Consider the following 24,349-nt stretch of genomic DNA (forward strand, 5'->3'; position numbering starts at 1 on the left):
TCTTTTTAAATAAAGAACTGAACATATTAATTTTCTCTAGTACTCTGTTTTCTTTCATGCTGCACACGTATAAAAAAAAACAAGGTAATTTCGAAAATATAACCTTTAATCACATAAGTGGGAAGTGCGTCAACCTTGAATAGCCGCCATATTGGAATACCCAATGTTTGATATCGTCGCAAACTTTCGGCATATTTGTTGACTGACGGTTGAATTGTAAGTTTTACTTTGGTATAAACATTGAGCGTATTCTTTATATTTCAAACAAACCATTCCATGCTAAAGTTTTGATAAAATGTACCCAAATTTTGTGCTGGAGTTTTGCAAACCGGTGTCGTAGTATGTTTTTCCAGGCGTGTTTGACCGGCCGCGCCCATCTCTGGTATTGAACTTAGGGAAACACTACTTTCTATAGTTTTGTCGGCCATAGTCCAGGCTTTGCACCACTAAAATTATGACTCTAATATACTGACTAGAGGTTAGGGTTAGGTCGACTATGGCCACAGTGGTTCGTTTGCCCTATGGAAAATAGCCTTACCACTTTACTTAATTCCGAGAGCCCATGTTAATAATTTCGATAGTTTTTATCAAAGAAGTGCATGCATTTGGTTCTTCATTGGCTTCTGGATTATTTTAGTCTCCCTAATACATCTAGATTGTCAAAATTTCTAGTGTGTAGCCTGCGTTCAACTTCTAGCCGTCCGACGACCGGACGCCTAGCTAATCATCTTGGGGTTTTCTTGGCGTCCGGTAGTCCAAAATATTAGACGTGTACATGCTCATTTTACCTTCAACATTCATTATTTTATTATATTACATTTTATTTTCAATCTGCATTGTAACGTCTAAAAGGGCCCTAATCAGTAAAATGTAGCATTTTCTCACACGAAAAATATACGATATACGCAGGTTTAGACAGTCCAGCCTACCGTTATTTATCATATTCTAGTAATATATCGTTTAAATTTACCTTTAAAAGCCCTCATATCCAATATACGTCAATTGTGTACAGTTTTCAATACACATTCCGCCATTTTTCAAGCATATTCAGCAGGTTATAATATATTTAGAATCGACTTAGACGAAAACATTTTTCCACGTGAACTATTTGCCAATTGATCCAGAGGGAAAATATTTCGTCTAAAATTGATTGTCAAAATAAACTGTGTTTACACAACATTCGGAATAGACCGGCAATGTTGCACACCATAATACAGATACACGGCAATACATACAGTGGAAAGAAACAACTCGATATTTATATATGAAAAGTAACTTTTATTTTATAATTATTCACATGTGCAGTTGAAAAAAGGATTATTTTCGGTGTAAGTAGTGTTCTTTCACTTCGGATTGGGTTTTGTTGTTCATAATTTGAAGATTAGAGGCGACATGAAGTGTGTTCGCTTCTCACTACATGTTATACATGGCGATCCGATAAGACCTGACATAACCGATAGACGTCAAAATGTTAAAATATGTTATGTCAGGTCTTATTGATAGGACTAGGCGTCCGGTAATCAATAAGTTTAAGAATTAAGTATTTTTTTCAATGAATTTATTGTATTATACTTTACATAATAAGTTGATTCGAGTTAAATAACTGCTTCTTGCCTTATAGTATCATTTATGCATGTCTTAACCAGGTCTAGGAAAGTGGAGTATTTACAGATTATCTGTAAATTTACAGATAATCTATAAATTTACAGATTTTTCAATCTGTAAATTTAGTATTATTTACAGATTGTGTGTATGAAAACTGATGAAATTACATTTTATCCTCAAAACCGCAGCTTGGAATTAATTGGTTTATTTACAGCATGCATAAATTCAGGTCATTTGTGGGTTTCAGCCATTTTTGTTGATTTTGAGTTTTTGGCATTTTAAGAAAAATCAAAGTCAACAGAAATGACTGAAAGTTACAATTGACCTTTATTTATACATACCATAAGTAAATCAATTAATTTCAAGCTGCGATTTTGTGTCTAAATATAATTTTAGCAGTTTTCAAACACTTGATCTGTAAATTTACAGATTGAAAAATCTGTAAATTTATAGATTATCTGTAAATTTACAGATAATCTGTAAATACTCCACTTTCCTAGACCTGTTAACATATATTTGATGCCTCTTAAAAACTTCCGTAATCCTAGCCTATCCTCATAGGTGTGTCTAGGGATACAGAACTTCCGTAATCCTAGAATGAGAGGCTAGGATTACGGTACCGTAATTGTAGCCACTGCCTTGATTTTTAACTAGTACCTACTTTCACATTTCTCAAGCTACAGCCTCCAAATTTGAAGCACATGCATAGTTTTGTATGCCGAAATGAACTTTGACCTTGAAATCGATTTAGTGACTTACTTTCACATTTCTCAAGCTACAGCTTTAAAATTTGGACCACATGCATGGACCACATGCACAGTGTTGTGTACCGACTACCGAAATGAAATTTGACCTTGATTTTGACCTTGAGCTAATCTTGAAATTTGGAACATTCAGAAATGGCTCAATGGTGGGCGCCAAGTTCACTCTGTGATCTCGTCATAGTTATGCCCCTTTTTAACTTAAAAATATGGGTTTTAAAAAGTTTTTGATAAAGTCAAATATCTTGAACACTATCAAAGATATTCAACTGAGACTTGGAATACTTGCATATAGTGACAGTGTGCACATGTATTACAAGGGACATTACCCAGTCAGCAATATTTTCAGAGTTATGGTCCTTTTTAACTTAGAAATTTGATTTAAATTATTCGTAATGATAACTGTCTCTGCAATGCATTGATAATCATACCTGTCAAGTTTCCAGAATATGAAAGAGTGAGATATGTGCTAGACAAGGACATGAAGAATACAGGAATCAGGTTGGTAGGTCGAAAGTTAAGGTCACAAATGTAGCTCAGAGGTCAAGTCTGTCCATCATATTTGGTATCTAGAGCATAACTTAATACTATTCAAGGTAATGATTTGAAGCTTGGAAAAATGGTAGGTGGTGATGACATGGAGAGCTGGGTGTGAGGGTTTCCCCCTGCTAAAGTGGTCTGAAGCTAGGGCTTCTTTTCCTGTAGCAAATAAAGTTCTAATTGTGGGGACCCTTTAAACATTCTACTTTCCAACTTTGCCTGCTTCAGTAATTTAATACTGAAATCCCTAGGTGTGGTACAGAGTGCAACAACTGACATTACTCACAATCACCCATAACCCCCACCCACACCCACATTAACCCTCATGATTTAACTTACAAATATAGCTTGGTTGTATGGCTGCACCCTTGTGGTGGTGCTCGATCTCCTATAATCTAAAACTTTGGGTGTATGTTTAGGGCTCGACTTTACAGGGTTTAGAGGACTTGCCCACAGGGCAATTCCAACTACATTTTTACTTGCCTGAACCCAGCAGTACATGATATTCTGAGAAGTATTTCTTGGGATCTTTCTTATATTTTAGTTGCCCAATAGGCAAATGAGTATGATTGTTTGCCTGCCCGCACTCTACTTTTACCTGACCTGGGCAATAGGGCGGTCCTTAAGGTCAAGTCCTGATATTGCCCTAGTTTGTGGAGCTCTCGATACTTATAAAATGATACACATTCAATTATTCTGTAAAATATACTCCACATCATCCATCAATTAATGGGGTGTCACACATCTAGATTGAAGACACTGGTATTGATGGATGTTCCATTTGGAGTCGTTCCATTTCAACTGAACACAGTAGAAAAATCAGTATAATATAATATATTTGAATTTCATCAGTTGATATGTTCATACTGCTGTCATTTGGGATTAAACTGATTATAAGGGTAATCTTTTTGTATCTGTTTGAATGAGTTAACTTCCAATTTAATATTATTTTTCATTATATTACAGAGAAATCAGTGTCTAATTTTCATTTTATAATCTGTTAAAATTTGGCAAAAGTAAAATTAGAAAAGCTGTTGAGTATTTTTTTTTTGTGATTTTCAATGTTATTCACTGGTACTTGTGGCCAAACTGATAAATTACCTGAAATCAAACAAAATAATCTCTTGAAAATATTTTTAGCTCATCTGATTTTTTGAAAAAAAATGATGAGTTATTGTCATCACTTGAGCGGTTGTCGGCGTCGGCGTCTGCGTCTGCGTCGGCGTTGCCTGGTTAGTTTTATGTTTAGTCAGCTTTCCCTAACTATCAAAGCTATTGCTTTGAAACTTGGAATACTTTTCACCATCATAAGCTGACCCTGTAACAAGAAACATAACTCCATCTTGCTTTTTGCAAGATTTATGGCCCCTTTTTACTTAGAAAATATCAGATTTCTTGTTAAGTTTATGTTTAGTCAACTTTTCTCCTAAACTATCAAAGCTATTGCTTTGAAATTGAATACTTGTTCACCATCATAAGCGACCCTGTACATCAAGAAACATAACTCCATCTACTTTTTGCAAGAATTATGCCCCTTTTGACTTAGAAAATCAGTTTTCTTGGTTAAGTTTTATGTTAGGTCAGCTTTTATCCTAAACTTCAAAGCTATTCTAAACTGCAACACTTGTTCACCATCTAAGCTGACCTGTACAGCAAGAAACAAACTCCATCCTGCTTTTTGCAAGATTTATGGCCTTTTGGACTTAGAAAATTCAGATTCTTGGTTAAGTTTATGTTTAGGTCAACTTTTTCTCTTAAACTATCGAAGCTATGCTTTAAAACTTCAACCTTGTTCACACATAAGCTGACCTGTACAGCAAGCAACATAACTCCATCCTGCTTTTTGCAATAATTATTGCCTTTTGGACTAGAAAATCATTTTCTTGTTGAATATTATGTTTAAGTCAACATTTCCATAAACTATCAAAGCTATTGCTTAAACTTGCAACAGTTTTCACATCATAAGTGGACACTGTACATCAAGAAACATAACTCTATCCTGCTTTTGCAAGAGTGATGGCCTTTTAGACTTAGAAAATCATGATAGCAATATTTCTATTATACAAAAAAAATCAGATGAGCGTCAGCACCCGCAAGGCGGTGCTCTTGTTTATACAAACCATTATCTCTACAGGTAAAATCTTAGGTAACCATGGAAACAAATTTGGTATGAATGGGTTTATACTCCAGGTAAAATGTAAATATGATAGCTATTTGAAGCAAAAACAGAAAATGTTAAATTACCTTTTTTTGTCATAATTGGTTAACCACTGTGAACATAACCAATACTGCAGTAAAATGAATATTTGATGGTAGGAAATATGTCTTAAAATGTCAAGTTGTGTATCATATAGGAGTATATGCAGATGGTATAAATTATGTATGACTGGCCTTTATCAATAGTATGATGATGAGAGATGAGAATGCAGCAGGGGGGAACCTAGAAAATATCATATCTTGTCACTACCATAGTTACTGTATATATATTCTTGCTGTTCCATATTCAGTGTAAACTTGATCCACTGGGAACAGGGGAAATGTCTAGGGGTATGGAGTGAGGCATAGAATTACTTGATATAAATGGTTTGTAAAAATTGTTACATATATTTTAAATGGGTAATGAGTCAAGCTCAAGCTCTGAGAAAAGTCGACCGTGCTGTCTTATGGACAGTTCTGATTGTTTGATTAACTTTTATGACACATAAAGTAAGATTAATAACTTGGTGAGATAATGATTCCCGTCAAGATTGAAGCATACATCAAAAATAAATTCATAAATTTTCTGTTTCCTTTGGGTGATTTTACTTACATTTTAAGAGTAATTAACCCTGTGTATCAGAGGACACATTAAAACTGTTGACTCACAATTTTCTCACAATATTTTTTGGCGAATATTTTAAGAAGTATTACTATCTGTACAAAAATATCAAACATGAAAGTTTTTATACCTTTGGTTTGTGTTTAACCCTTATCATGCTGGACACAACTGATTCTGCTTTTGCGACCAGTGTAGATCATGATTAGCCTGCACATCTGTGCAGTCTGATCATGATCTGTACTGGTCGCCGTTCAGTCAGTATTGTTTTGGTAAATACCCCTTTTAACAGTTAATGGTACAGTCCAAATTGAAAGATGGACAAGTTCATTATAGGAATTTAGCAAGGTAAGGGCTAAAGCGGACATTTTATGGTTTCTAACCATGGACATTGAAATAGATGAAGTATGGTATTTGTGGAATGCATCACTGATATGTTATGATGATAAGCCAAGCATTCATGCTTCATTCACAGCTGGTAGTGAGTCTTGCCAGCTATCATACAACATTGTTAGTGTGTTCGGTGAAGAAGGAACTTGTGTTTGATATAAATGCTCTTTATATGTTAGATGGAATTTTAATATTACAGCAGTTTTGGTAGGTTGCACATAATTTGTGGTGTTATTTTTTCTTCATGGTTGCCTCAAGCTAGGAATAGTGTGAACTCGCTGGTATATGAGGTCTTGGTCAAAATTTATTTTTTTAGTGACCTGTATCTGTTAAATGAACAGTTGTGTTTATAGAATTGTGAAGGTCTGTATTATACTTTGACGATATAAGCCTTTAAAAAGATTTTAGCAAGGTTGTATGCAAAATGTTCTAAATGGTCAGTCCAGCCTGGTCAGTCCAGCCTATTAGGGTGAAATTTTTGAGTCAGACTGAAATCCTATTTATATCCCAATAACTTGACATTTTGAAATACCTATTTGATGACATTTACATGTAACACTGTATTGATTTGCAGGTAAATGCCTTGAGGTAATTAAGTGAGTTTTGTCTGTCTCTTTAAATTTTGCTTAAAGGTCATCAGTAACATTTAAAGCTACATGCCCACAGTTTGGGTGACATTTTTCAACATGTTCAGTTTCACCAAGGTTGACATTGAATGTATAGATGACACTAAAAAATAATAAAGTGGGTTAAAATAAAAGTTAGATATTGGTAAAAATGCAAGAAGAATGTAAATTTTCTGCATTATTTCAAAAGCGTTTCAATGGTTTACTTTACCTTCTGCACAACATTTTTGCTTATTTGTAAGGATATCTTGGAAAAAACCTTATGTCAGTCAGTTTGTACCACAAGTCACTTTCAGACTCGGAGAATTATTTTTCGCCTAAAATGTGTTGGTAACTTAGTCTCTTTCAGCAACATTGTTTTTTTTATGAAATTTTTCAATTTTCGTATATTCTTTTACAGTAAGAGTTACATTTATCAAACAAAAAGACATAGAAGTAGATCCATATTAAAATTGCATGATTTGTTATTTTTCTATGAAATTTTGATTTTGTAATTATCTCCCTTTGATATAGATAAGTATTTAAAAAGTGGACTTTTTCTTTCAGTTTCTATTTCAGTTTCTACTTTTACATTTGTATTCGATAGATATTGGATATTTCGACTATCTGAAACAAAAGGCAAGTTTAAAACATTGTGTAACTTCAGAATTCACGTATTTCTATCTTGTCTTGGAAGGCAAAGGGAGGTAATAATGCTACAGGCTTGTATTTGTAATGAATTTCAGCTGAAAAAATAGTAACTGTTGTCTTTGACAAATCTAATTTAGTAGCTCTTATATTAGCAAGGTACATTTGTTAACTTTATACAAGTTTATAAATGCAAAAGTAATGTTACCTTGGTTGGGCAGCCAGGATAGGAAATCAAAACTACTGAAGTGAAATCTGACATCTATTAAAAATTGATAAAATTTAATGTAAATGATATTTGAATCATTGAATGATTTCTGTTGGTCATAATTGATGTATCTGATTTTGTCATGACTGATAAATGAAACTGCAACTTTCGTACTGATTTATTGGTTTGGAATATGACTCATTGCAGTATAATGTCAAGTCTTTTAGAAAAGCTTTTAGACCATTTATGAGTAAAAGTTGACATGTAAGTTTTGATTTCAGGATATAGAAATATGAAAAAGAAAGGATACAATGTAATTTTCTGTTGTATCTGCTGATAAGTGTTATTTTTCCCCCCATTTTGACATTTTGCAGGGAAAAGGTCCAAACATTGTCTTTGATCATTTTCTCAAAAGTGTAAACCTACCAAGCAGAATAACATACAGCACCTTTTAATGAAAATGCCAGAAATACAACAATTATTATGAAAGATAAATACATATATTTATTCCTTATAAGGAGTATGTCTTATGGCATAAGTTAATATTCTTGATTTATGACTTTGATGCTCTGTTTCAAGCCCTCAGTGATAGACGGGATCAATACAAGTAAGCAGTTTACATAGAGCCAAGGAAATAGAAAGCAACTTGTTGCGTTGTTTTCTTCAAACTATTTAAATGGACTTTAAAGGAGAAATATCTCTGTACAAATTGATTTTTGAAATTGATAGGAATTTCCTGTTGTCAAGACTATAGAATATATTGATCACAAATTTTCGTATTTGTATTTTATTCATTTTGTCTGCGCAACAAGTATTTCTCTACAAGTGAATAATTTTAGAAATTGATTTGAAAATGATTAAATTAATTGGTTTTCCTTCGATTTCTGTAAAGAGGATACTAAGAATTGTCCGATTGAAAAAATAATTGAACTTTTAAATTGAAACTTGAATTTTTGGAGATGAGAACAAGCAGAATTATTTATGTGAAATAACAATGATAAGAGAAGTATTAACAAAAATCTGTTTACAAGAAGTGGATTAGGAGAACGGATTAAAGGATTCCAATGAAAAAATGTCCATTTTTAGAGGATCATCCGGACTTGTTTCTAGCGGCTGTGGCTTTACTGATATGTGCTTACACTCTTTACTATGGATTGTACTGTATCATTCTTTACCTCTTGAATTTAATGGCAAAAAGTAAGTGCACTTTTCCCTGAAAATGTTTTGCTTTTATAGGACATTGATTTCTTTAAAATATATACTCAGTGTGTAGGTCTATTTTTGTTACACTCCTATGTAACAGCGCGAGCATCATTTGAAAATTGTCTGAAAAATTTAGTTGAGTACTGTATACTACAAGTTTTTCAGATTTAGATTTTATGAGTGTGTTTTGCTTGTGCAGGATAATGCATTGTTCCATATTTTGTCACCACAGATGCTTAGAAATATCATATTGCACACCTTTCCTTAGTACTGCTTCACATATATGTATATCAAATTGAATTTTGATTTATTGAAGTTCTGTCTGTTATTTAACTTGAAATTGTATAACATGAAGAAATGATTTTATTAGCAATGGACAAAAGTTCATTTAACATCTGTTAAGGTTCAGACAGCAAAACATGCAATATTAATGGAATATTTGCGATTCCGTCTTTATGTTAGGTGGTAGGGTTGTCAGGGTGCTAGGATATTAAAAGAAAAAACTGATGGCCTGTCTAAACATATCCTGAAAGGTAGTCGTCAAACTACTCCAAATTCCTGTCAGGCGTTTTGGAAAGTTTATAAAGTGTATTTTAAAATACTGGGGAGCAGAGAGGTTTCTTTTCTTGCAGAGATGAAATGCAGACATTGAATGTATACCATATATCTTCATAACATCTATTGATTGACAGTACTCATTGATTAGATTGAAACTAAATAAAATGTAATCTTGTTATCTGGAAAGGAAATAGCTAATTTGTTCCAGAATAGGCTAGATTTTACAGGCAGAAAACAAGATAATTGCCCAGTGCCTGAGTGTGCAGATTACATCTGATCATCTCAAGTTTGCTGTAACACCTATATATCTTCTAACTGCTTTTTAGTCTTACTGTAAAATCATTTAATTTCGTGGGCATGAAATTTCGTGGTTTTGGTCAAAATTGCAGTTTCATGGGGATATGAATTCGTGGATTTCAACTTTTGAACATAAAATGAATGGGAGTTTACTTATTCGTTGGGATTAAATTTCGTGGGTTGACTCAGTCGCGTTATCCACAAAAATTAGTCCCTCACGAATATTAATGATTTCACAGTATCTTAAGTTGTAAGGGAGATACATCATTATTACTTTCCTCTCTGCCAGGCATTTGGAATTGTGTGTTTAGTGAATGGTATATTGCTTTATAAATCGATTTGTGGTAATATATCCCAGGGTGATCATTTTGTGCTGATCAGACAGGCACAAGACACAAGTTAACACTCCTTTCCAGACATAGTCTCCGATTTCTTGGTAATTTATAGGAAATTTCTATTTTTTTTTATCCCTGGAAATCTTAAGTTTTCCTTCAAAGGAGTGGTGGGAAACTGTGAGAGGAAAAAGTTCCAGTTAAGAAAATTTGAGAATCCTTTAAGTCATGAAAACATTGAACACTTTCAGATATGTTGGTTTATTAAAAAGGAAAATTCTGCAGTAATGCAGTATATGAGACTGACCAGATTGGTCACAAAAAGTTCACAGGCAAGTACTAAGTAGGAAAAAATGTTGGAAAACATGTTTATCTTTTTTCTGACGAGGAAAACTCGAATGAAACATTGTTTACCATGCAGGCATAAGCTTCAAAGAATGTCAGATTGAAGAACTCCTTTGCAGAACTGTCTGTCATTCCATCCGTCATACTTTCTTGTAGACTCAACTCCTACAGTTTTCATCCAGTTGAAATGAAATTTGTTGTACTTCATCAGCACGAGATGGATATGCCATATTGTTGGTGTTTTCTTGTCCTGTTATTATTTTTTGAGCTATGCCCAGTATTTGGACTTAGTGATATTAGAACTACCTGTACCTGACTTTTACTACAATTCCCATCCAGTTCAAATGAAACTTGTTTAACGTCATCAGCATGAAGTGAACCTGTTTATGTTATTGGGACTTTCATGTCTGATTGTGATCGCCCTTCGTCCGTTGTACGCCGTCTGTCCGTCGTCTGTTCACTATTTCTTGTGAACATGATAGACTACATTTTGCAATCAATTTTATTCAAACTTGCACACAACTTGTACTGGCATAATATCTCGGTTCCTTTTGAAAAATTGCCAGATCCCATCATGGGTTCCAGAGTTATGGCCCCTTAAAGGGCCAAAATTTGTTATTTTGTCTTGTGAAAATGATAGACACCACATTTTGCAATGGGGTTTAATCAAACTTGCACACAACTTGTATTGGCATAATATCTCGGTTCCTTTCGAAAACTGGCCAGATTCCATTATGATTCCAGAGTTATGGCCCCTTAAAGTGCCAAAATTTGCTATTTTGGCTTTTGCAGCCATATAGAGACTTCATTTATGGTTTGATTTGATACAGACTTGCAAAATATCTTTAGCAACAATATATCTTGGATTTCATGATGAATCCTACAAATCCAGTAATCTGTTCCGAAGTTACGGCCCCTGATTGACTCCTGAAAGAGCCAAAATTTGTTAATTTTTACCTTATAAACACGATAGAAGTGACATTTTACATTTGATTTTAATCACACTTACACATGACTTGAGTCACAATAAGATCTCGGTTCCTTTTGAAAACTGACTAGGTTCTATCATGGGTTCTAGAGTTACTGCCCCTGAAAGGGTTTTGGCCTTTTCAGCCATATAGAGGTTTCATTTATGCTTTGATTTAGTACAAACTGACACAGAATATTAATAAATTTTATCTTGATGATCTCAGGCCAAGTTCAAAACTGGGTCATATGGGCTAAAAAACTAGGTCATCTGGTCAAATCGAAGTAAAAGCTTTTTAACACTCTTGAGGCCACATTTATGACCCTATCTTCATGAAACTTACTTGGTCAGAATGTTTATCTTGATGATTCTTAGGCCAAGTTCGAAACTGGGTCATGTGGGTATAAAAACTAGGTCACCCACCTAAATCAAAGGAAAATCTTGTTAACACTCTAGAGGCCATATTTATGGCCCTATCTTCTTGAAACTTGGTAAGAATGTTTATCTTGATGATTCCCATGCTAAGTTCGAAAATGGGTCATTTGGGATAAAAAACTAGGTCACCACTCAAATCAAAGGAAAGCTTGTTAACACTGCAGAGGCCATATTTTTTTACCCTATCTTTATGAAAGTTGGTCAAAATGTTTATCTTGATGATTCCAAAGGATACTTCAATATGAAGTAGACATGCACATACCAGTATTAACGGGAATTTCGTTTCAGATTTTTTTATTACCCGTTTCTTGACTTCATTAAATTTGGGGCTGAAATTCTTTTAGCTTTCAAAAATTTGCCCATGTGAAAAACCAATTTACAATATTCCCAGATTACAAAAAGTATTATGATACTGTTGGTATTTTAACATTTTGGAAGTTTCTCTGCCACAGTTAGAGGAAAAAACTTTTGAATAGAAAAGGGGCTGACAATCCTCTGTTATATAAGGATAAAACGTGGTAAATGGCATTTGGTAAGATAGATCTATAGGACAGATTTTCCAAAACTGCATTATAGTAATTGATCTTGGAAATGGTGTGCCAACAAAAACTGCTGAACAATAATATGTAACAATAATACATAATACAACATTACTGCACTAATGGATTACATCAATATTGATTGGAAATAAGTCAATGGAGGAAACCCTCTAGGGAGAAGAAAGAGGAAATAAAGACACAGCCAGAGCAATAATCACTTTTCTGCAAAACATTTTGTCATCATTTATACAGTAGATTTCATTTGTATTTGATTGCCTTTTCGTTTCACTGTAATGGCTAGCCATTTTCCCCAAGAATGGTGTAATTTAGGTTGCAGTCGCGTCTGAGTGTTTTCTGTTTAGATTATGCTGCAGTGTACAGTATCTTGTAAAAATTATTGTGATTTTGGAGGGGCCAGCTTAGAATATAGAATAGTCTAAGATACAAATGCAATACAACAAAGATTAGCAATTGTTGCTTTCAATGCCACCAATCTTTCCAGCCCGCCTGCTTAGCTCATTAGGGAAAGGGCAGATCTACGGATAGCGAGGTACGAGTTTGATCCCTGAGCGAGGCATAATTATGTTCTCTGTGACGATTTGATAGAAAACATTGTCTGAAATCATTCCTCCTCCACCTCTGATTCATATAGGTAAGTTGTCAGTTACTTGCGGAGAACAGGTTTGTACTGGTACAGAATCCAGGAACACTGATTAGGTTAACTGCCCACCGTAACATAACTGAAATACTGTTGGAAAAAGGCTTTTAACCCAAAACAAACAAAGTCTGAACATGACATTGTTGTTTTTTGTATTAAGTCAGACTGATTAATCTAAAGAAGTTTGTGACTGTGTGCAAGGGGTTCTCTTGATGAGCAACAGCTCTTTTTATGGAGGTGAGCCAAGTTGTTGCAAAGAGTCATAAAAAGGGAGGTAACTAGTTGCTTCCAGTGAATCAATACAGAGTCTGAACGGGATGCCTAAGCTATATTGATTTTCCCAGTCTGAATTACTCAGCTACTCTGGAATGTACAGTCTTATTGTTGTCTAGGATCAGGATTAAATAATTTATATCAGTTAGAGAGGTATTTTTTGTTGTTTGTGTGAAATTCAGTAAAAATTGTACAGGTACATTTAGCTACATAATGATTGATTCAGTTCAGAAGTTCAGATGAAGATAGTTTAGAATTGACCTTGGTGATGATTTTTTTGGGGGAGTGGAAGCCATCTTGAATATTCCATTAGGCAGCAGTAGCTAAATATCTGGTTTATGTTATTGCCGTGTCTGTTATGAAAATATTGTACAGACCTTTATAGTTCTCATCCTGTGCATGTTCATTAAGATAAGAGTAATTAGATAATATCTTTTTGCAGTCGTGCAATGTGTTGTGGTATTACACTTAGACTGGGGAGAGAACAAGAAGGATATTGATGTATAAGGCTGTCATAGTTAATCCTAATATAGATTATATTGTTGTACAGAATCTGATGGATGATATATGGATACAGAATTTCAGGATTCTTAATCTATTTTGTACAGCTGGTGTAGAGTGAAGAAAGTGAAAAAACTGCATTAAAGGTTGAAAAGAAAACATTTATAACTTAATAAAATAATTCCATAGTCATAACGTCCAACCCCACTCCACAACACATTTCCGTTATTATTTCTCCTCGGTTTGATATATGATATTTGTTTATAATAACAACTTGATTATATTTCAGACTTTTTAGAAAAATCTTCTTAACTTGTACAAAATATTAAAAATTAAAAAAACATTTTGTATTTTCAGTAAAGCGTAACAATGACGGAGGTTCAGCCTCGAGAGATAAAGATCTTAGAGACTGCTGAGGACATCCAGCAGCGCAGAGAAGAGGTTCTCGGTCGATATTCAGCTTTCAAACAGGCCATCTCGGACCGTCGTAACAAGCTCGAGGATTCACGTAGATACCAGTACTTCAAGAGAGATGCGGATGAATTGGAGAGCTGGATTTATGAGAAACTACAGACTGCCTCAGATGAGAGTTACAAAGATCCAACAAATTTACAGGTATGGAACATAATTTCTCACGAGAAGATTTTCCAAAAAGCCATGTCAGCTTATTGTTTTTAATTAGAATTTTCCGCTTGCAATCGTTTGATGTAGTTTTAAAGTTATGCCTTTGAATGTGTTGTATAAAAACATGAATAACAAATTTGCATCACTATGCAATTTTAGTTCAGAATTTTTCATCTGTAAAAGAAGACTTCTTTAGAATCTGTCTTTGAAATATTAAGTAGATGCATGTATCTATAGTTCTACACACAAGTTATCTGAAGAACATGAATACTTAACCCTTTGCCTGCTGGCGGCAGTAATTCTGCCTTTGCGACCAGTGCAGACCAAGATCAGCCTGCACATCCATGCAGTCTGATCATGGTCTGCACTGTTCGCTATTCAGTCAGTAAATTTTAGGTAAACACCCCTTCGAATAATAAATGGTATTGCCCAAATTGAATGATGGACCAGTCCATTATAGAAATTTAGCAGGCTAAGGGTTAAATTCTTGTTGTTCAGGAATCTTTTTGGAAGTTTCTTTGCATAATCTGTTTGACTATTTCAGGCAAAGATTCAGAAGCACCAAGCATTTGAAGCTGAAGTTGCTGCCCATGCCAATGCTATTGTTGTCCTTGACAACACCGGAACTGAGATGATCGACCAAGGTCACTTTGCCTCTGAAATCATCAAGGTGGGTGCTTGCTTTTGTTTTGGAAAAGTATGATAAAATGATTTCTGTGGTATTGGGATTTTATTAACGAAAACTAAGTGGGACATAACAGGTTTACTCTTCTTTTTGATGACAAATTTCCGTAAAAACAAATGTCATATTCAGATGTGCAATCACGAGCTGTGAAACACATTATAAACACATTTATAACAATAGCATTGAAGACACAATAAATGGGAAAATAAATTCCCAATCTCCATCAGAAAATCTGGAACGAAAGATGTGAAAATTGCATTTGTTAATTTCCTGGAAAGACTAGTTGTTTTAAATCCTTTTGTATGAAACAATTTCTATGAAGATGGTTTCAAAATCAACTTGTGCTTTTTCCAGGAGCGCCTTGATGAGTTACACAGACTATGGGAGCTGTTATTGTCTAAGTTAAAGGAGAAGGGAACCAAATTGCAGCAGGCATTGAAACTTGTACAGTTCATGAGAGAATGTAACGAGGTTATGTTCTGGATTCATGATAGGGTAAGTAATAGTGATCTGCTGGCTATGGTTTCAGCAATGTTTTAGGAACATGAAGTTTGCATAGTTCTGTGGAGCAACAGAATTACAGCATACACAGTGATAGAAAGTATCACAGGAGTGTGGATTAACAGAATTACAGCAGACACAGTGTTAGAAAGTATCATATTTCATTATGCCATTTTAAAGGAAAGCAAATGCAGTATACACTTATCAAATTACAACTTGTATGGTAAATTAGGAGTAAGAGAAACATTTGTAAGAAATTGAACTTCTACTTTTGTTGCTTTCTTTTTTTTGCAGTTTTATTTGTATAAACATACATTTGAATTGTAGGAAGCTTTCGTGACATCAGAAGAGTTTGGACAAGATCTTGAGCATGTTGAAGTGTTACAGAAGAAATTTGATGAGTTCCAGAAGGATTTACAAAACCATGAGGACAAGGTGACAGAAGTGAACACATTGTCACAGCAGCTGCTGGAGGACGGACACCCAGACGAGGAGACCATCACACAGAAAAGAGATGAAGTGAATGAGGCCTGGGCCAGACTGAAACAACTGTCACTCCTTCGACAGGAAAGACTCTTCGGAGCTCATGAGATTCAGAGATTTAATAGGTTTGTTGATGTTTGTTCAGAGAATATTGTGTAAATGTTTCTTCCTCATTGTAGTGACATGGCTTACTCTATCAACTGTTTTCAAATATGACAGATTCTTAATCATTTTACTTTAATTGCAACTTTTGCTTTGAAACAACTATTTCATAATAGAGAATGTAACTGTTCTTGGAACAAACGCAACACTTGTAATGAAAAAAAATGAGTCAGAAAAGTAACATGTTTGTCAATATTATAAGGTTATAAAAATAAGTTTGGAGACCAGTCTCAATATATGCCAGCATCTGATTGGTAGTTTCCAAGCAGAATTGTTGAATTGACTGGTGACAAGGTTGATTTTTGGGACTGGTTTCCAAACTCAGTTTTATACCTTTGATGCAACTACTAGAGGTTAATACTCATGGGAGAACAGTTTGTCAAACCACCCAGCCTTGTCTTCAGTATTATCTGTGGATTATTCAAAGATTGTGTGTCAATATTTACACATTGCGAGTGAAGATTGCTCTGATTTTACAGAGATGCTGATGAGACTATTGCATGGATCATGGAGAAAGATGCTATCCTCTCCACAGACGACTATGGCCGTGACCTTGCCAGTGTTCAAGCACTCAGACGTAAACATGAGGGAGTCGAGAGAGACTTGGCTGCTCTTAACGAAAAGGTGAGATTTTGTTATCGTTGAAGTAATAATTTGAGTCGTTTTGATCAATTTTAAAGATAACTTTCATTTTGTAAAACCAAGTTGAGACAACTAGTCACAAGCCTGTCACTTTCTAAGTTTTCCAGTATTTGTTCAGTTTCCTCTAGAGTGTACAACATGCACCTCTCCATGAAGAGTATTATTATGAGGCTGACCTCAGAGCTGTTTCTTAATGCTGAATATTTCACTCTACAGCCTTACTTCGGCAGTAGCTTCCCTAACACAAGTGCTGCACTTTATTTTTAAGATTTTTTTTTTAATGTATGAAGTTACTTTTGAAACACTAAGAATTCAGTCTGTTAAAATCTCTTAATAGAATTTTGTATAATTGATAAAAAGATGGATGCTTTAACTGAACTCCTTTTATTTACAGGTGTCAGCTCTTGGAGCAGAGTCTAAACGTCTACAAGACATCCACCCTGATCATGCCGACGCTATCAATAACAAACAGACTGAGATAGAAGATAACTGGACACGCCTGAAGGATAAGGTAAAAAAAATTCATTTAGGTAGATTAGAATAAAAGCACTGAATTTCAAGTCATTTTATATCCCTTCTCCAGTGCGTTTCTAATGAACGGCCTCCAGTTAGAGCAACTTCTGCATTAATCTTAGTGCTGCATTTGCTTTTACAAAATATGCATATATAGTGGTAAATTTTGAACTATACAGCCTGTGTTTATAGATCTAGTAATAAATACATTGTGTTTAATTGTAAAAACATTTTCTGTAAGTCCAGGTTTAATTTATATTACAGGGAGGAGAGAGGAAAGCCAGACTTGATGATTCGTACCACCTTCACAGATTCTTGGCCGACTTTCGTGATTTGGTATCCTGGGTACATGATATGAAGGCCATCATCTCGGCAGATGATCTGGCCAAGGACGTTGCTGGAGCTGAGGCCCTTCTCGAGAGACACCAGGAACATAAGGTATTTAATATGTTATTAATATTCAACCTGAGATTTACAAAAAAGGTAACTTGAAGGAGTAAAGTTGTATATGGGTACTATTCTTCAAAGATTTAAACACAAAACTATCTGCTAAAAGACAATTTGGTTTTAGTAGCAGTGATAAATTTACTGCTTTAATGAATTATAGTAGAATTAGCTCAGTAAGATTATGATTCTTTTTTTTTTTTCAACGGTGGGTTAGTTTTAAGTTTTAAAAATTCTCATATCAAAAATGGCTAGATGTCTATAATTTTATTATGTATAATTATTTATAAATATAATAAAGTGTGTTAATAATTGCAGAAATTTGTGTTGCATGAATTTATTTGATTTCATGGCCTCGTTTTAAATTTAACATATAAATATTTTCAAGTTGTTTTTGTTTTACAGGGTGAGATAGATGCTCGTGAGGACAGTTTTCGATCGGCTATGGAGTCTGGTAACAGACTTGTTGATACCAACCATTATGCTGCTGATGAAGTCAGAGAAAAGGTATGTTAGATTGTACATGGTTATTTCCCGGTTAAGGTGGTTGACTTCCATTCACTTGCCCCTCCTCTCTTAGAGTTTAAATCTTGCTCCCATCATCATTTAAGGTAGCTATCCAGCTGACTAGCAGAAGGTAGGGGTCTTCCTCAGTTGACAGCTGTAATGGTGCCATATGACCTGAATTGTTCTTTCGTGTGACATCAAAACCAACAAGACAAAAAGATGTGCATTTCTTACATTTGCTTCATAGTAACAGTAGCTTGAGTATACCTAGATAAAACCCTTAGCTAGAAAACAGTTGAAACCAGATGATAGATAAGACAATAATTCAGATATATAAATGTTAAAAAATTGTATCATGATAGCCATGCACATGGGTATTGGTGAAGAAAACCAGCACTACTTGGATCACCAGGAAAAAATCGGGGGAAAAAATTGTAAGTAGATATTGGGAATTGTTTAATAAAATGTGAAATTGTATCATTTTTCAGCTGCAAACACTGTCAACAGAGAAGAACAGTTTGCTGGAGATGTGGGAAGAGCGTCGTATCCTGTATGAACAGTGTATGGATCTACAACTCTTTATCAGGGACACCGAACAAGCTGATGCCTGGATGACCAAACAGGAGGTATTTCCTTCATACTGTAACACTTTCCATCTATGGAAGGAATATAACCTGAACACTTTGACGAAATTTAGTATGGACATATTAAGATTTATTCCACAGCTGGTTAAAAAGACACTGTGGTCATTTAAACAAAGACGTAAATTGCAAATTTATGCATTCTCCAGTGTTGTATTATGTTTGGAATCAGTCAGTTCCATGGAGAGAATAAATCTGTATTAAAAAGCAAAAAGTCAAGGAAAACTGTTCAGTGGCATATTTTAATTAAAAAATGTTCAAATTAGCCAGAACCTAATCAGTCTGACGGCTGTATCATATTTATCCCTTTATATTTACACAGCAGCCTTCTAGTGCAGGTAAAAATGATGAAACTGGATGTCATAAACTCATGCAAAAGTCATTTATTTGTATCGAAAGATTTAGCCATCTTCACATTTTATGAAAGTAACCTTAGCGTGTTTGATATTTCAGGCTTTCCTGGCCAATGAAGACCTGGGTGACTCTCTAGACAGTGTAGAGGCTCTGTTTAAGAAGCACGATGACTTTGAGAAGTCCCTGGCAGCCCAGGAAGAGAAGATCAAGGCCCTGGATGAGTTTGCTACTAAACTGATTGAGAATGAGCACTATGCAGCTGATGATGTTGCAGCAAGACGTGATCAGGTATGTGTTTTATATATTTTTGGAACTTATTCATCTCCTTTTTGAGGTTTTTACTGTTGTCGGTTATCTGTCTAGATTTTGTTGGTATTAGGACAGACTGTCCGTTCAATTGGGCAAATGGTAAGGGACAAATTCTTTTCAGAGAAATACAGGAACAATGTTAGGTTAGCAGATGTTAAATTGTTTAAATAATGTTTAAAAAATAAGGAAATTCCAGTGAAAAGGAAAAGTTTAAAAATTAGATAAAAATTAGAAGGAAAAATATATCAAGTTATTACTTCTTAATTTTGTAAAATACTTTAATGTTACATTTGCTGTTAAAAATTTTTTTTCTCTGGTCTTGAGAAAAATGATCAAATTTTAATTATCTGTAAACAAAAATGGTTTTGTATTTTTAGTTATTAACGAGGAGGAATCGTCTCTATGAAGCATCACAACTGAGGCGCCACCTGTTGGAGGAGTCCTACAAGTTCCAGACTTTCCAGAGAGATTGTGACGAGACCAAGAGCTGGATCAACGAAAAACTCAAGACAGCCTCTGATGAGAACTACCTGGTTTGTTCATATATAAATGTTCTGTAGATCTTATTGTTGGAGATCTTAATGATTTAGGCCTCCTTGGACGGGTGGTTAAGGTTGGTGACTTAGAATCACTTGCCCATCACGTTGGGATTTTGTAGCGCTGCATGTGAGAAAGCCATCCGCCTGGCTGAAAGTCACCATGTGACCTAAATTGTGTAGTTGTACTATAACAACAGTCAAGATGTAAATGGTTTAGGTCTTTGTCATTTTGCAGTTTTATAAAGCTTTTGTAATTTAAAACATGGATTGTATGGAAACATTTGATGTCAGTTAAAAATTGCCATTAGTAATTATATCCACTTTGATACTGTAATATAGCACTGAAAGATCCACCATCATAGTGTGATAAAGAGAAAATCATTCTGCTGCATGTATAGGTGGTCATATCTTAGATTCTGAAGTGTGCTAGATACTTGATTCATGTCATTTCCGATAGTCTCTGCTTGTGGAGAACTTGCCACTTACTTGTTGATTGAAAACATGTTTATATTGTTGGAGCTCCAGGAACAAGGTATAATGTATTATTCTGCTAGTATAGTGTGTAGTGTTTTATTGAAATAGAATGCAATACAAAGAAGCAATAATAAAATAACATCGTTGATGTATCATAAAAGGAAAATGTAGAATCATAAAAGAAAAATATAGCAGGTAGTGAAAGTAACAGGTAATGCATGAAGTGAATATATCCTTTAGGACCCAACCAACCTTCAGACAAAGGTACAGAAGCACCAGAACTTTGAGGCTGAGATCGAAGCCAACAAGAACAGAATAGAGGCCATCTCAACATCAGGTGAACAACTACTGGCAGAGGAACACTACGCTTCAGACACCATCAGGTAATAATGTTAAATTCATATAAATGTAGGTATTACACTAGTAGACTGCAAACATCTGGGAATAGCATTTTTAGAGGAACATGTCTGTATTCCAAGATGATTGTCTTGCAGTGCTATAATCACACAAGACTACCATTCCAGAACAAAAACATTCTTGTTTAAGAAGGAAATTTGATAAAGATCAGCTGTAATAATATTGGCCCCACATATAGTAGTTGAATTCTTTTGTAGGATAATGTGTGGCATTGATTTTTAAAAATTATTTGCTCCTAAAGAAATATGAAAAAATTAGTGAAAAGGTAGAAGACAGTTTTTTTCATCAAAATTTTAATTTAAGCTGCCAGATTTTTCAAAGGAAAATGTCAGAAATAGTTGCTGTTCTCTTCACTGGTGAATATTTTGTTGTAAATCTTTAATTTTGGGTAGAATTTTTCAGTTTATATGGAATATAATGTAATTGATTTCATTCTATTACAGAGAAAGAATTGATGAGATTCTTGAACTGTGGGAAAATCTCCAGAGACAGACAGAATTCAAGGGTAACAAACTAAAGGAGGCAAGTCAACAGCAGCAGTTCAACCGTAACGTAGAGGACATCGAGACATGGCTGTCAGAAATCGAGGGACAGCTTATGTCTGAGGATTATGGCAAGGTGAGATTTCCTGTCCATGTTAATGGCTAAATTTATTTCTTGTATATAACTTGCTATAGGTGTTGTATTTTGTAAATTGTTTATTTTCGTATGTTTATTTTAATCTATTTATATACACATTTATCTTCTAGCATTACTAGTTGCATGAAATGTTACGAGTATTCTACTGTCCATGTAATCTTTCTTTAGAGTATGGTATTGATACAAATTCTGTTTAAGTAAAGAATGCTAAAATATCTATCAATCGGTTTTTCCATAAAGCCAATTCGTTGGGTCAATTTAATTAATAAAGTTTACTTGAGGTGTTCGTTTAGGAGATCAAACTTGAGCAGAAGCAGTTTTCTAAATATTACTGTGTTGTAAAAAGTACAGTTCATTTTCTATGAAATAAGAATGTTTCACTGTATTAGATAGTTTGCATGGTTTTTGAAGTTCATGCACACTGTTTTCTACATTGCTTATTTGCATGTTACTAGTTTCAGAATGATACTTGTATATCATAGTTGTTTTAACAGAGAAATTTAGTATCTGTCATTGAAGTAAATAGTCAATCCAGGCTGTACGTAAATAAATGTTTTCTGTACCTGCCTTATTGTATATATTTCACCTGATTTATTTCACAAAGCAACATTGTCTGGTACTTGTGTCACATTCTGTTTAATGTAATGGTATGTTACATCCTTAGTTACTTCAGTGTTAATGCTTTTTTTCTGGAAAAGCTCAACTTTGTGTCTATTTCCTTTTTCAAAGATAATAAATTAGAATTACAAATTTGCGTTCGAACCTTTTCATAGAGTCAGCAACCAAAATCGACAGAGCAAGTAGAATATGGTTTTTGAAATTCTGTATAAAAGAATAGGTTGATCTCAGTCATTAAATACTTACATTCATACCAGAATGAATTCAGATATATAAATATTTATTGGACATCAGCAACAAAATGTACTTCAATGACTATTAGATTTGATTTTATAAACCTCTCTTGTGATTATGTTGTATAAAAGTATATATTTGATGATTTTCTGTTTTGCAGATTTGTAAAACCTTATGTTAGCATGGCTTTAATGTGAATTTAAATCTTGTTTGCTATTCTTACTTTTTGATATGATTAGCTTCTACGGCGACATGTAAGTTTTTGTTTCACTGCTTGTGTGTGTGCTGCTTTCTCCCTTTGTAGAACATTCAAATCTTTGAAATCAGTAGTAAAGACTTAGTGTCCACTGTTTATTGAATTCATCTGTTTTTGAGTAATTTAATGCATGTGGATGAACATTCTAAGTTTTGGGAAATTAGGATATAAAAGGGCTTCGCATTTGCATTTTGACCAATGTTTGCTGCCTCCCTATATCTAGAAGAAGCATCGCGTACATTATTAAGAATCTGTAGGGTAATTCAGCAAGAAAGCTAGCCCTGAGAAATCTAGTTACAAAGATACAGAAAGATACTTTTGTAATCTGGAAGTAAAGTCTGACTCTGAAAAATAAAAGCAGATTTTTCTCTTTAAAATTAATTAATGTTTAGCATAGTTAATTTTAGTACTTACTTAAGATGTTAGTTTGAGAGCTCTAAATACAAAGTATGTGGGTTTGAGCTTAAAACGCCATATGAGGAATCCGTCCAGCTGGCTTGCGGAAGGTCTATGGTTCTACTAGGTGCTGACCCATGCCTGAAATAATGCAGGAAGTCTTCATCCATCATTTAAGCTTGAAAGTAGCTTCATGGCCTGCACTGTGTTGGTCTGACTTGATACCCAACAAACAATATTTGCACACACCCATTGCTTGTTACCTACAGAGAGATACATGCTTACTTTCTCCCGCTGCAAGCACGATGTTGATATGATATGTAACCAGAAGCTACCAAATGATTTTAAATATTTCACTTTTCTTTGTGCATTTCTCTATTCATGCTGATTTAGAATAATATGTAGCAAATGTTTTTTTTTTACAAACTTCTGTGCACATTAATTTATTACTGTATGTTTCTACACTTTCGCAATTTAGAAAATTAATGTAGTTGTTTCATTTACTTTTTTTCTTCAATACTATGAGTAGGATAATTGTGACTTTTAAATGGTTTTACACAAGATTGAATCAAAGTTGATGATTGTTTTTATGACACTTTTATTTTTACCTACAGGGAACTCTATATTCTGTTCATATGGTATTTATTATTGAAAGTTTGAAAATTTTTTTTGGAAGAAAAAAAGGAGAATTGCTATTTAATAAAGATTTATTGCATTGCTTGGAATGATTTGACATTTTGCTTTTGGTCCTGCTGTGGTTATATGATGGTTTGCAAAAAAAAAATTAGAACTAAATTTAATAACTTGAGGAATATGTAAAAATGAAATTTTCTAATTACTCCACAGTTTAAAGTACTGAAAATTAAAAGATTAGAAGAATAATTGCATATATTATATTTTGTCACCTATATTTCGACACTTCAGCACCAAAAAAAAGGTTAACAGCTTCATAATGTCAGTGCATATTACTTCTGTTTTGCAATGACAGATGATAATATTTTGTCCATATTTTGTCCAGTTGTGCTATTGACAATACAAAGCCGTTGTCGTAAATTATATTGAATTTAATCAGAAAATCTTCCATTTTTATACCTTCAAAGAAATGTTTGTGTACACCTTATATTTGATTACACCTGTGTTGTTTCCTTGACACTTTGAGGTGAAGTTTTCTAATAAATCCATGTTTGTAATTTGCTAGATTTACAAGGTAAGTGTAACAACAATGTGTGGA

The 24,349-nt window shown here is 34.1% G+C and overlaps 1 protein-coding gene across 18 annotated transcripts in view; it reads left to right on the plus strand.

Annotated features, from left to right (window-relative positions):
- The first annotated feature begins 58 nt into the window (after positions 1 to 58).
- Positions 59 to 24,349, plus strand: part of LOC123548533 (spectrin alpha chain-like) — a 59,336-nt gene continuing 35,045 nt past the window's right edge. For 7 of the 18 annotated variants that reach the window (XM_045335856.2, XM_045335893.2, XM_045335908.2 and 4 more), the window contains exons 1-16: positions 59 to 216; positions 14,038 to 14,295; positions 14,849 to 14,974; positions 15,344 to 15,484; positions 15,818 to 16,098; positions 16,615 to 16,759; positions 17,172 to 17,288; positions 17,555 to 17,728; positions 18,140 to 18,241; positions 18,730 to 18,867; positions 19,336 to 19,524; positions 19,923 to 20,078; positions 20,799 to 20,941; positions 21,419 to 21,593; positions 22,706 to 22,720; positions 23,733 to 23,756. In XM_045335856.2, coding sequence (XP_045191791.1) covers positions 14,050 to 14,295; positions 14,849 to 14,974; positions 15,344 to 15,484; positions 15,818 to 16,098; positions 16,615 to 16,759; positions 17,172 to 17,288; positions 17,555 to 17,728; positions 18,140 to 18,241; positions 18,730 to 18,867; positions 19,336 to 19,524; positions 19,923 to 20,078; positions 20,799 to 20,941; positions 21,419 to 21,593; positions 22,706 to 22,720; positions 23,733 to 23,756 — 2,172 coding nt within the window. In that variant the 5' untranslated portion in view covers positions 59 to 216; positions 14,038 to 14,049. Of the gene's footprint in view, positions 217 to 6,188; positions 6,319 to 13,208; positions 13,333 to 14,037; positions 14,296 to 14,848; positions 14,975 to 15,343; positions 15,485 to 15,817; positions 16,099 to 16,614; positions 16,760 to 17,171; positions 17,289 to 17,554; positions 17,729 to 18,139; positions 18,242 to 18,729; positions 18,868 to 19,335; positions 19,525 to 19,922; positions 20,079 to 20,798; positions 20,942 to 21,418; positions 21,594 to 22,705; positions 22,721 to 23,732; positions 23,757 to 24,349 lie in introns of those variants that run through there. The other 11 variants (XM_045335917.2, XM_045335975.2, XM_045335952.2 and 8 more) reach the window with 4 other exon arrangements.

Source organism: Mercenaria mercenaria, chromosome 15 (genome assembly GCF_021730395.1).
Source record: "Mercenaria mercenaria strain notata chromosome 15, MADL_Memer_1, whole genome shotgun sequence".
NCBI lineage: Eukaryota > Metazoa > Mollusca > Bivalvia > Venerida > Veneridae > Mercenaria > Mercenaria mercenaria.